This window comes from Pipra filicauda, unplaced genomic scaffold (assembly GCF_003945595.2).
Source record: "Pipra filicauda isolate LSUMZ 115617 unplaced genomic scaffold, ASM394559v2 scaffold2_size9829703_pilon, whole genome shotgun sequence".
Taxonomy (NCBI): domain Eukaryota; kingdom Metazoa; phylum Chordata; class Aves; order Passeriformes; family Pipridae; genus Pipra; species Pipra filicauda.
In genome coordinates, this window is record NW_024104421.1 from 6,880,375 (window position 1) to 6,892,815 (window position 12,441).

General features: G+C 44.7%; 1 protein-coding gene across 5 annotated transcripts in view; it reads right to left on the bottom strand.

Annotated features, from left to right (window-relative positions):
* Positions 1 to 7,244, bottom strand: part of DGKI (diacylglycerol kinase iota) — a 205,421-nt gene extending 198,177 nt beyond the window's left edge. For 2 of the 5 annotated variants that reach the window (XM_027743775.2, XM_027743780.2), the window contains exon 1: positions 6,909 to 7,244. In XM_027743775.2, coding sequence (XP_027599576.1) covers positions 6,909 to 7,099 — 191 coding nt within the window. In that variant the 5' untranslated portion in view covers positions 7,100 to 7,244. The remainder of the gene's footprint in view (positions 1 to 6,908) is intronic. The other 3 variants (XM_027743778.2, XM_027743777.2, XM_027743776.2) reach the window with 2 other exon arrangements.
* Positions 7,245 to 12,441: the final 5,197 nt, after the last annotated feature.

The following is a 12,441-nucleotide window of genomic DNA, read 5'->3' on the forward strand; positions in this document are numbered from 1 at the left end:
GCACCAAGGCTCCAGAACACACAGCCCACCCTTCTAAGCCCACACAAGGTCCAGTAATTTTTAAAGAGAAAACACTGATGATTTTCCCACACAGTTGCAACTTGCAAATGCACAGTGAAGTCCTTCTTGCCCATGTCCCATCATATACCTTCCTTCACTCTGAAGCTACTCACTGTGGCATTACCTAACCCATACACAGCCATCAAACACCCAGCACTAACCACATGGAAGCTCCTACAGACCCTGTAGACATAAACATACCCAGGCACATCTAGATGTACTCTTACACATTTTTTTCAAATACACCCAGTCCCACATTGCTTTTCTCTGCTAAGAGCAACAAACCATAGAATCATTCAAAAACCACAAGGAGGAGACAAAAACCCCAAACCAACACCAGGACATGTGTGTGAATAGTATAATTGAGTTTGTGCATCACTCCCACTTACAAAGTGTTTTTAAAAAAAACAAAACAAGAACTCTGTAGAGCAAGACACAAAAGAGCTCCAGCTTTCCACATCCATTTTATTCCAAGGCAAAGTTCCTCATTGACAGTTCTTTAACTAGAAGAAGTAGACACAAAGAAACAAGCCTCCCATTCCTGATTTTTTTAGTATTATTATTCTTTCCCCCTCCCTCTTTTTGTTAATATGTGGGGAATCCTTTGTCCGACTGTCACGTGTGTATCTCACGCCCAGGCTCTGGTGGATGTACCAATGAAGTAGAAGAATGAGCACAGAAGGCTGTTGCACATACACATATCCTTCCCAACAACTCAGCCAAGTTGCCAAATAAAAAAACCCAAACAAACAAATAGACCTGTCAAAAGTCTGGTGAGGCTTCCAGCAAATAATTTGATCAGCCTCATGACTGACCCAGGAGAGAACTGACTACCTGCTCATTTATTCCAAAGGACTAGCCAGAACAGAAGTGTTTTCCACTTCGTCAAAGTTATGTGGCACCTGATTCAGCACTTTTTACACGGTGAAATTTTCCGCCTGCAACAGTAAGAGGGCAATCTGAGTCTACAGGTCCGTGCCTGTGCTACACAACAGCTTTATTATGTGCCCATAGAGGCTCCCCCTTTCAAATCACTGATGCACTTATCTCCTTCTGAGTATGTACATAATTCCATTGCAGCTCATGAGTAATTTTATTTAGAGTTACCATTCACAATATCTCTTTCGTGAAGTGCTGCTAACCCCAGATATGGAAGGGAGAACATCAGACGTGCTCTAAATTCAAAGACAGTCCCTTTACTTTGCGTGATGTAGAGACATTATTGGCCAGACTTGCAGCCACATCTCAATATCAGGAGGGAACTTCAAATGTCAACTTGGTTTTCCCATGGTATGGTTCTTCTTTGTGACTATCATAGCTTTTTTCTGCCTTTTGCCTCCACACGGGATTTCCACCTCAAAGCTTTATAAATCAAATAGCTTCACCAAAAACATCCAGTGATCTGCTTTGGGAGAAAATGACAAAATGGTGATGAAAGCTTTGGGTGACAAAGTTAACTGAGTTACTGTTATGAGAGTGGGTGGTAACAAGATGTACAGTACATACCCGAAACTCTTAAAGACAGTTGTAAGCAGATCTTATGAGATTAGGCCAGAGAGCGAGAATTATTTTCTTGACATTTGGTAGAAGATAAAAATTCATCCATCCTTTATGTGCAGAACAATCTCACTCATTTATAGAATTAGAATGTATTAAGATTCAAGGAAACTTAAGTAAAATAAATTAATACAATCAAAAGATCAAAGGCTTGTGTTGGGTGTTTTCATTTTTACAAATGCCATCCAGCTTTAATTATTCATAATACTTCACAGTGCACTAGTAAATGCTGTCATATTTCATAAAATAATTAAGTCTTAGTAATAGAAACACCTCTACCATGCTCTATCTATTTAATATTTACTGAGAAGAGATGTGTGTGTTATGATCACTATCATGTCAGTAAATAAATGAAGCAAAAAAAATGAGGATATTGCTTATCCTTACATTTCTATTTTGGTCTAAAGCCCCATCTGTAGTCTCAGGTACTTATATGCTCATCAACAGTGACAAGGCTTGTGTAATCAAGGATTTCCCAGAACTTCTCTGCTATAACTTTTTCCCCTTCAAATGCAGTGATGAAACCAACTCTAATTATAACTCCTGTTACTTTTTGCCATGGCAGACAAGCAGTTATTGCTGATGCTGCAGGAGGAAAGGCCAGCTTGATTCTTGGCTTCTGCTTGCAGAGGAAGGGTTGGGAAAGCACACAAGGCACATCCCAAACAGATTAATTTGGCAAGTCAGAGAGAAATAGCATCCAAGGAAACTCAAACCACCTATTTTACATGGTGACATTTCTGAGTGGAACTGGACACAGCGAGCTATGAAAACCAGCACCTCCAGCCATTCCCAGTACTAAAAGGGAAATGAATGGTTTCTTGCTCGGGCAAGACACCTTAGCCAAAGACAAAGCACCATAACTGAGCTGCCAAGCCCATTAGCAGCACAGGTCTCTGAAATGATTCGCTGTGGTCCCACTTTTGGAAACTCCTGAGTCACGTACGAGCAAGAATTCTAAAGCCTGCCACCCACTGCCTCAGTCAGGATTTCTCCACTTGGTCAAAATGAAAACACATTTCTCTAGAAAAACTGTTCTCTGGTGACAAGTGTTTGCCAAATACCACTTGAGCTCTCACAAGAGGGCCATTAAAACTTACAACTGTATTTTTATTTCCAACGCCACTAATCAAGATTCCCTGGATTTATAAATAATAATTAATTAAGAAATTAAAAACCATTCGGTTTATTGATGGTTTCAGTTAGTTTGCTTTTTAGGTTATGTTGGTTGTTTTGGTTTTTTAGGATTTTTTTTGTTTGTGGTTTTTGGGGGGGATTTTTTATTTTTTTTTTTTTACTTTTACTATTTCTCTAGGCTTAAAGAATTAAATGACAAGATTGCATTTCAGATGAGTTTTTTAGAGCTGCAAATACCGGCAGGAAAACTGCAAGATAGAGCTTTATTTCCTCTTACCTTAGTTTTCATTGTGGAAATATTCTTATTGAGTATCCCTTTGGTATAATCTGAATTTCTCTTTATATAAAGCATTTCTTTGGGAAAGCATCTTTAATCTGTACTTTATCTAAAGGAGACCATGATGTTTCTCACAGGCATTTGCAGTGACAAAACAATAAAAATTACAAGGAAAGAAAAATTTACATAATAGCTTTGTGTCCAAATGTCTTGTAAATATCTACTGGGTCTAGAAATGTAGGAGGTTGATACTACTCCCCGAACTAAACTGTAGAAAGCATTTCTCTCTGGCAGACGTACACATTTAATTCACTTTCTTTTTTTTTTCATTTGCCAACCTTTTCACAGCTGGCTGGGAAACCAAATTTTCGGTTCGATCAGTTTATGAGAAAAAAAAAAAAAAAGAATTTTTTTCATTTTGTGAGCCCATATTTCAGATTTTAAGCAGAGAAGCCAAAATGTTGTTAAGATACTTAATTCCCTATTTGCAGGGTAAAAACAAAAATTAGCCCTAAACTTGCTGCTTAGCTGCTGGCATTCTGATGTCAGCATCCCAGTCTTAAGTCAGCTGGCCTCATTTAACAGCATGAGGCTGAAAAGGGAGATCATTTCTCTGGCTTTCATTCAGTCTACACAGCGACCAGCTCTGCAAGATACCCCTCTTCAAGGGATTGAGGCTTCTGATTGCAGATTTCCCCTTCCCTCCCTCTGCACCAGCAGTTCCCACCGGCTGAGCTCCAGCGGCAGCGCCCCCCCATTACATCAGGCCGGGCGGGCGCCCCGTCTGCAAATTAGGATCCACTTAAGGGACGTGTGTTGGCAGCACATACGCGCACACACACAAACAGACACACTTTAAACCCATTAGCTCACGCACAAGCACAGAGGAGCGGCACATCCCCACTGTGCGCGTATACGTGATGACAGCACATTGGCTAGAAAGTAAGCAGCAAGCAGATATCTACTTCTGGTAGAGCTTTTGGTGTGGACAAGGAGCTTTTTGGATTGTCAGGTGCAAAGTGGCAACGGCCGGGAACACGGCAAGGTCATGGGACTTTCGAGCTCCGCGTGAGGCACACCGGAGTTGTTTAAAGCAAGTTTTTCCTCCTGATGGTTTGACTGGGGGACAAACATGCCTACACTGGTATTTACTACACAAAATTTAATCCAGCAGCTTCTGCATTTGAAGATCCTGCCCACATCAGTACAAAACATTGGTTTCTGAACTATGTTATGCGTGGTTTTGGTACAATTCTAGAGAAACTAACAAGTTATTTGCATGCAACAACTATGTCAGTAGCTAATTAGATTAGCATTATAATGAAAGAATTTGTTGTTTAGCAAGACCAAAACAAAAGGGAGGTAAGGAGGGAGGAGGGAAGATAGTACTTCAACCTAGTCTCAGGTCATAATGTCATAATATTGGTACAGCAAATGTTGTTCTTCCTTTTTTTCCCCTTTTGACAGTACCTTGACCTCCTTTTCAGCCACCTATTTCATTCTTTCAACTGCCACCAACAGATTTATTTTTTTACATTTTCATTAATCTTTCTTATTTTAAGCAAGTTCCAACTGTTGTGGGTTTTTCCTGCATGGATAAATACAGCTGTGTAGGTGCATTTAAACGTAATGCACCTGCATAGAGGATCCTAAATGAGTGGTTTGAAAGTCTGTAGGAAGCCTTGGATAAGTTCTATTCTACCAGTGGATAAGGGAGTCCAAGTGCCAATATAAATAGATTTTCCTGTATGTAATATAGCCATTTACATTTGCAAATGTATTTCAGCACCATAATTTACTGAGAGAAATGGTAGTAATTTAAAGAGCCTGGGGGGTGCAGGGTGTGGGAGAGCTCAGTGGAGGTCCTTTGTGGAAGTTTTCTACTCTTTTATCTACCCAGATTGTTCTCATTATGAATAAATGAAAGAGTGCACATTATCAGTAGAAAACCAGCTTCAGAAGAGGATAAGGTGGGGAAATCCAAGGACGCAAAGAAAATGCACTTTCTTGCACACATCAAGTCAAGTAGAACAAGTAATATGCATAAAGAGATGCTTAAGAAAAGGCTTTCATATTTGAAGGTTCAAGACTTGTTGAACACTAGATAGAGGAGAGGAGAGGTGGGAGGAAGAAGAGAAAAAACCCCTGCCTTTCCTCCTACAAGCATTTATATGAAACCCTTACAAATATTGACCATGCAGAAAACTTCAAGAATACCCATGTCTTTAACTCACTTCTAGACAATCGAGAGAGCAGAACATTATAAGCAGATTTTAGTATCTCCTCCCTGTGCCCCCGTTTCACCTCCCCCAAAAAGGCAGAAATTGCCAAAATACTGAAATAAGAAAATGAAAACCTGAATAGAGCACCTCCAAGATTTCTGTAACCATGAGCAGACACATTAGGAAACCTGTCTCATTAGCAGCTATTCGACTTCAACAGCTCACCTACAGACTCTGCCCTTACCTGCCCCTAAATGTTGTGTGCTAAGAAAACTGTCAGGGTAGAGGCGCAGAAGTACAAGAGATGACTGACTGATGGAATGTTTTATAGGTGTCCAGCAAGTTTTCATTTTCACACCGTTCACCTTATTGAGTCCAGTATGAATCATTCCAGACTTCACACTCAGCAGTGGGGCCATCAGCCCTCATGGGGAAAGTCTCTCTGCACACATGAAGTATTATATAAAACTTCAGCTATGAAGAGTGTTTAATTACATCGTTTTTTAGCCCTGCCACATGCAGAGCTTTGACTCAGATCAGCTACTAAGCTATCTCAGATGTAAACTGAGAGCACATCAAGTATGTAAGGAGAAATTCTTCAGCTAATTTACCGAGAGCTAGAGACACTCTCTTCTTGCAAAGACAAAATAAGTAGCAGCTCTGTGTTTGCTATCGCCCCAGCTGAGAGGGCTTGTCCCTAAGCACATTAGAATACCAGTTACTGATGGTGTGCTGCCTCCACGGAGGCTTTGCAGCTAGAATTAGGTAAGACTCGAAAACTTTTTGGCACGAAGCTTGTCAGACAGCAATCAGTTTCAGCAGATGCGGACCATTAACAGATCCTAGCTGGTAACAGAATAGCAGACAAGCCTCACCAACAGCTCCTTCACACAGGTGTATTTACAGAAGGAAGAAACCCATTTATTTGACATCAGAGATAGGAGATAAATGCAAAGCCATAAAACCCCAAGACCACGGTTATGAAAGTAACGCCCTGCTTTGCATGTCCCGTGGCACTCCGGTGGCTGAGGGTGCCCTCAGCCCCAGCCACGCGTGGGGGAGCCGGGCACAGCAGCCCACCTTGTCTTGTCAGCCACTGGGGCTTATACAACTGCTGCCGGCACGGGTGGGGAGCGGGCAGGGAGGGGAGACCTGCACCCCGTGAGACATCCCACAGAGAAACCCCTCTCGGGAGCAGCGGTGCCACCAGAAAGGTTTTTCGAATCCCTTTGGCGAGCGTTTGGAGGCGCCGGGAGCACGGGCGCCTGTTGTTATCGGAAAGGGCAAAGCGTGAAGACAGACCTATTCCCCTGGCAGCCGGGCAAGATCCCCGACTCTCTCTCTGAGTAACTCTGAAGTTCACCCGCGTACACCGACACCGTTCCCATCTCCCCTGGCGCTGCCGCGCCGGAGGAGCACCCCAAACCTGACGGCAGCAGCGGGGCTCTGCGCAGGTTGCCGGCTTAACGGAACGCCGGTCTGGGAGGGTTCTTTTAGGCTTCAGGATGAAGAAAAAAAGCCCCTCCGGCTCCAGGGTGCTGCCCTCACGCCGCTGCTCGGCCGCACCGCCGCCGGACCCTCCCGCGCCTTCCCACCCCCGGGCGCCCGGTGCCCGAGAGGTTCCCCCGAGAGGCGCCCGCCCGCCCGGCACCCACCTGTAGGACACCTGCTTCCTGAAGGTGAGGCTCCGCAGCTTCTCCTCCAGCGACTCCTCCGCCGCGGACAGCCCCGGCTCCTCCGGGACCCCGGCGGCACCCGCCGCCTCCCCGCCGCCCTCGGCCCCCCGGCAGCCGCCGCCACCCGTCGCCCCCGTGTCCTCTCCGCCGGCTGCAGCGGGGGGGTTCATTGCGTCGGGGCACTGGGGCCGAGAAGGAGGAGGAGGCGGGGGCAGGGGAGGGCCGGCCGGCGGCTGCAGGCGCTGGGGAGCGGCGGTGGCCGGGGGACCGCAGCTCCCGGGGCCGCGGGGCGCGCTGCGAGCCGCGGCGGCTGCAAATGGCAGCGCGACCGCGCAGCATCCATCGGCGGCCGCACTGCAGCGGGGCATTGTGGGAAACTCCCGGGTGGCCACGCCCCACTGCCACGCCCCGCCGCCCGCCAGCCAATCGCCGCGCCCGCCGCCGCGCCCCCGCTGCCACGCCCTGTCACGACACACCCCGTCCATCCCCGCCCCTGGCCTTACCGCACCCGGCTCCCTCCTGGCGTCACATTAAAAACATGTTTGAGAGCGAGTCCTGGTGCCCCGGAGCACCCAGAGGAGCCCTCGCCTTCTTACACCCCGAGCTTGTTTGTCTAGCGATTGCTTCTCATTTTTCTCCCTAGGCGATCTGGATTCGGTATGCTTAGAATCAAAGCACCCAGCTTCAAAGAGGTTTCTTCTGACACAAGCATCACGGTGCCCTTCCGTGAAATTAATTGTCCTCCCACCTTGTTCCCTGCTTCTCCCTTTTCTTCAGTGCGTGTCACTAAGGAAGGCTTTAGAGGTAGGTGTCGGCATGGAGCTGTTTAAGCACGTGAGTTGACAATGACAATAAGATTAAAAAGTACAGAAAAGGTCGAGGTCTGTTTCTATACAGAAATTATAGCAGGAATTATGCTCAGCAAGGGCTCTGTTTTCTGTATCCAAAAGTTCTCCAAGGTAATGCGGTTCAAAATAGAAAGACATAAGGAAAAAAAAAGAGAAGCATGGACAAGGGCACTCTTGAGAGGACATAGGCCACAGGAGCAGATTTTAGAACCTCACCAGATCCACAGATGACTTCCCTGAGCAACCTTGCCCCTTCTTTGTTATTCTTGTGCCACAACACAACCATTGCCATGATTAACAACATAGGCACCGTATGCACCAGCGTGCAAATGTTCCAAAATCTTGAGCATCAACCTGGTGTATGACAGTCAGTAGGTTCTTAACATCTGATCCTTGCTCCTTCTCTAACCCCATGTAAAGATTCGGCTTCTCCACCTGTAGCACATACTGTGTACACATCTTTCACCTCAGCTTCAGCAGTGACAGGCTCACCACGCCAGCCAACTGACATCTTTCTGTCCCTTGCTGGCAGTAGAGAAGGGTCATGAAAAGTGGATCTTTTTACTACACTATGTGTATTTAAAAGTTGAACCAACCTTCAAAGTCATATTCTACCCATATGCATAATCAATGCATACATTCCCTACATGCACACGTGCTTCTTCCAATAGGGATATAAATTTTCTCCTCCAAATTTCAGAGTATTTTTAGTTACTAGTAAAGTACACAGACTAAAACATAATTAAGCAATGTAATACCTGACTTATTAGAAGCAAAACTAAAGTTCTTATTCAGAACTGCAAAAGGAAGGTCTGGATCCTGCTCTGGATCTCTCTGTGTGCAGAGAGATTTACACACCAGCATGGAGCTCTACTGGAACCACTGCCTTTTCCCTAGAGACCTGGGCTCTCATTTGAAAAGTCTCCAGTTGAACTTCTCAGGGAAATCAGCAGCCAGTGTTGCTCGTGAAAGCATTCAATTTAAGAACATTGTGACAAGTCTCTTTTGCAGAACAGAAGTAATCCATTTTGGGGTGGTACTGTCAAAGGCCAGTTCAAAGCCAACCCAACATTAAGCTTCAAGGATGAGGAGCAGCACCGTAAGTCCCTCTCTCATCAGCAGTATCTTCAAGGTTCTGTCTTTGGTGAAAACCATTGCTATGAGAAGATGCCAATGATGTGTAAAAAAACCCTTTAACTGCAAATTAATTTTGCAGTCAGAGAGCAGAACACTACCTATCATCTCACAGCTTTATTGTCTTAGCCGCTGGTCTACATAAGAACAACTCTGTGGCCTGTGCCCCAGCTAATCACTCCACCTCCCACAGAGCACCTGGAGCGAAGCCTAACAACTAATTAGAATTTCCTACCCCCTCTCCAAGCCACTGAGCCGCCTCCTCCTCCAGCATAAGCCTCCTGTGACTCCTGCTTGTCAATAACCATTTTCCCCACATGACCAAATCTACACTCTGCTCCGGGGTTACCTGTTTTTCCTCCGACTGCTGCAATTTGCATGACTCATTTGCAACATGAAGTGCTAAACTGACATCCTATGCCTTTTTCTGAATATGAGCAATTATGAGAGAATCTGAGGCTCGTGAAGGAAAGCCCTGCTTACACAATTACACCTGTGGCATAGCTGTCAATCCCAGTGGTTAGAGCAAGGCAGCAACAGCACAAGCTTTGGAAGAGCATCGCGTTTGCTCCAAGACATGGCTGCAGACATACCGCTGGATCAGGAGAGAAAGGATGAGCACAAAAATAGATTTTTAGCAGGTTTTGCCAGTATCTGGGATCATCATGCTAGCAAAAACCTGAATTCCCATGTCTGAGTTCTCATCTGTTTAAGCATTGTCAGGTTAAGAGGAGCACCTCACATCGCTCTGCAGTGACTCCCCTGCTTAACTGGGAGAGCTGACAAGGTTCAGCAGGTGGGGAGCTCTTTTTCCTGGGTGGAAACTTCTCACCACACTGCATGCTTTGAATAGCATGGATTAGAATTCCACCTAGAATAGGGCGGACGGTGGGAATGAAAGAGGAAATGCAGCGAAAGGAGGGATTTCAGCCTTTTGGAGTAAAGCCAGGGGAAGGAGGTTTATTCCATTACTCACATGCCTGTTAAATCCCATTTTGAACACTCCAGTGTGCACAGACTGTGTGCACTGCGCTAAGTTTTATTCTGAGTAGGAGGGACTGAAAATCTTTTTCCTAATAGAAAAGAGGTGGAAAAATATGAAAAAGGACATTGGGGAAGAAAAGAGTGGGGCAATCTTACTTGTTCAGTGTGCCAGGCTACCCAGTGAGAAGTCAGTCTACTCTTAATGTTCCATATTCCTTAAGATAATGCAAAATTCATCCTCAGGAAAACCTTCAACATTCAACCTTCAGGAAAACATACAAAATATATTTATACACATGTGTACATAAGTGTTTGCATCCCCTCAAATTTTTATTCTATTTTTAAATGTGACTGAACAAGCAGCCAGCTTCCCTTTCCAGATCCAATGCTGATAGATAACCCCACAAAAACCTTCACAGCATCTGAAGTTCCAGTAGAGCACTGCTTATCCATTGACTAACTGAGGGATGCTGAGGCTCAACATGTAGGGACCAAGCTCAGCTCAGTAGATCGCCCTGTTGAGCAGAGCTGCTTCACCCTGCAACAACAATTAGCTCTTTGTCGAGTTACTGCTTTCTGGTACATTCTGTTTATTTTTACCATTTTTCAGCTATTTTTCAGCACTGCTCCCCTTTCTGCCTGAAGGCTGCCATAGCCAGAAATATGCCCTGGTACCTGGTGTCAAGGTGTTCATAGAGGTGAAATGAAGTGTCACTTGCTTGGAAGCACCTGGGTGCTGCCCTTTCACAGATAGCATGGATCAAACCCAGGTTTTAACCACAGAGGTTTAAAAAAGAAGGACAACCAGAATGTAAACATTTCTTTGGACAGTGGAAGTGAGACAACCCAACAGTCATAGACTTACTCTATAGTGGTTATCTTCCCTCAGCAGTATCACAGCAAAGATAGGGGCCAGAACTTGTCATTTTCTCCTTACTGGAGATACACAAAGTAGTAATTCTATAGCAATGTACAGAACTCATGTAGATACAGTTCTATGTGAGTAGAATAATAAAAAGTCAAAGAAGTCATTCCTGCAGACCATTTGAAGCCCACAAAGAGACAACAGCAAGAAAATGAGAAATCAAAAAAACTATTTCAACTTTTTTAAGTACAAACTGGAGGGAAACAAGACACATTAGCATTATTATAATTAGAAAACAAAAATGCTTTTGTTTCCAGTCATTAGCTCCTTTGGATCATCTTGCTTTGCTTAATCTCAATGTATTTTATAGAGAGGAGGAAGCTACCACTGGCTTTGCAGACCAGGAATCTGAAGCATGGAGAAGGGTAAGCCAAATTCACCAGCATGCCACAAGCATGAGGTTTGTGTTTCTAAAAAAATTCTAAAGCAAACAAACCAAGAAAGAGAGCACCAGGAATGACTCTCTCATGAAATACCTTCAACAGGGGTGAAGTCTGTGCTTCTTGTAAAATAGGTACAAGCAATAGCTAACAGCAAAGGGAGAAGACTTACCACCCAACCATGCCATGAGAGGCATCACAAGCTGCATTACCTGCCCTGCAATGGGAATCAGCCTGAGAAAGGAGTATCAAAATTCAGCCTTGACTTCAAGCAGTAACATGCTTTTCAAAGAACAGCATGTACCAGAGGCTGATAGGTAGCGGGGCTGACAGCTCATCACCCAGCATTTCTTCATTGTATGTGGGCTTCTTTTTTAATCACAGACTCCCTGCAGCATCACCTGCTGTGTGATGATTTAAGGGTAATACTGAGATCCGAGGAGATTCTTAACCAATCGTTAATCACTGGTCCATGTTTTGTATGCTTGCAGGAACTGAGCTCTGCTGAAACTAAGCTAAGGGTAACTTTCCCAATCAGTCACAGTCTAATGATTTTCCTCTAAAAATGCTATATATGGCTTGATGCTGCTAACAAGTACCCTAGATCAATAGTTCTGGCAAGTGAAATTGCCTGTTCAGAAAGCAAGAGGCACGCAGGGTAGAGCTTTGGAGGAGCTTTTTTTTTCCTCCACTACCAATTTCTTTTGCTACTTCGACCTTTTTAGCCCCAAACCAAGGCATTTCCGAAAATATGCATTGGCCACAAATTTAGTGCAGGCCACGGTGTTCCAATTTTCATGGTACGCTGCCTTCTCCAACCTCTAAAGCAGTCTTCTTTAAGAGGCCTTGAAAAGGAGGCATCAAAGCCATCTCTCACGCTCCCATTTTCACTTTCAGTAAAGCTAGAACTATTATTTCCATCACTAATATTTCCTGCAGAGGATAAATTCTTGGTTGCTACTGTATGGATGCACGGTACTCATATACGAGGTCTCTTTCCTAGAAGAAAACTGGCGTAAAATAAATTACCACACCATTTGTGATGCCAGCTCTGCACAGGGTAGTTTTCACACCTGCACATCTATCATCAAGTTCCCTGGGCGGCCAGCAAAGCCATGGAGTCCCCAAACTGGAAGAAATTAGGTGGGTTTTTTTCCATGTCTACCCAAAGTAGTAAAGGTTCAGCTCTGTCCCCTGGCTGGATACTGTTTCTGGGCTGCTGGGCCTAAGGTTGACTGCTC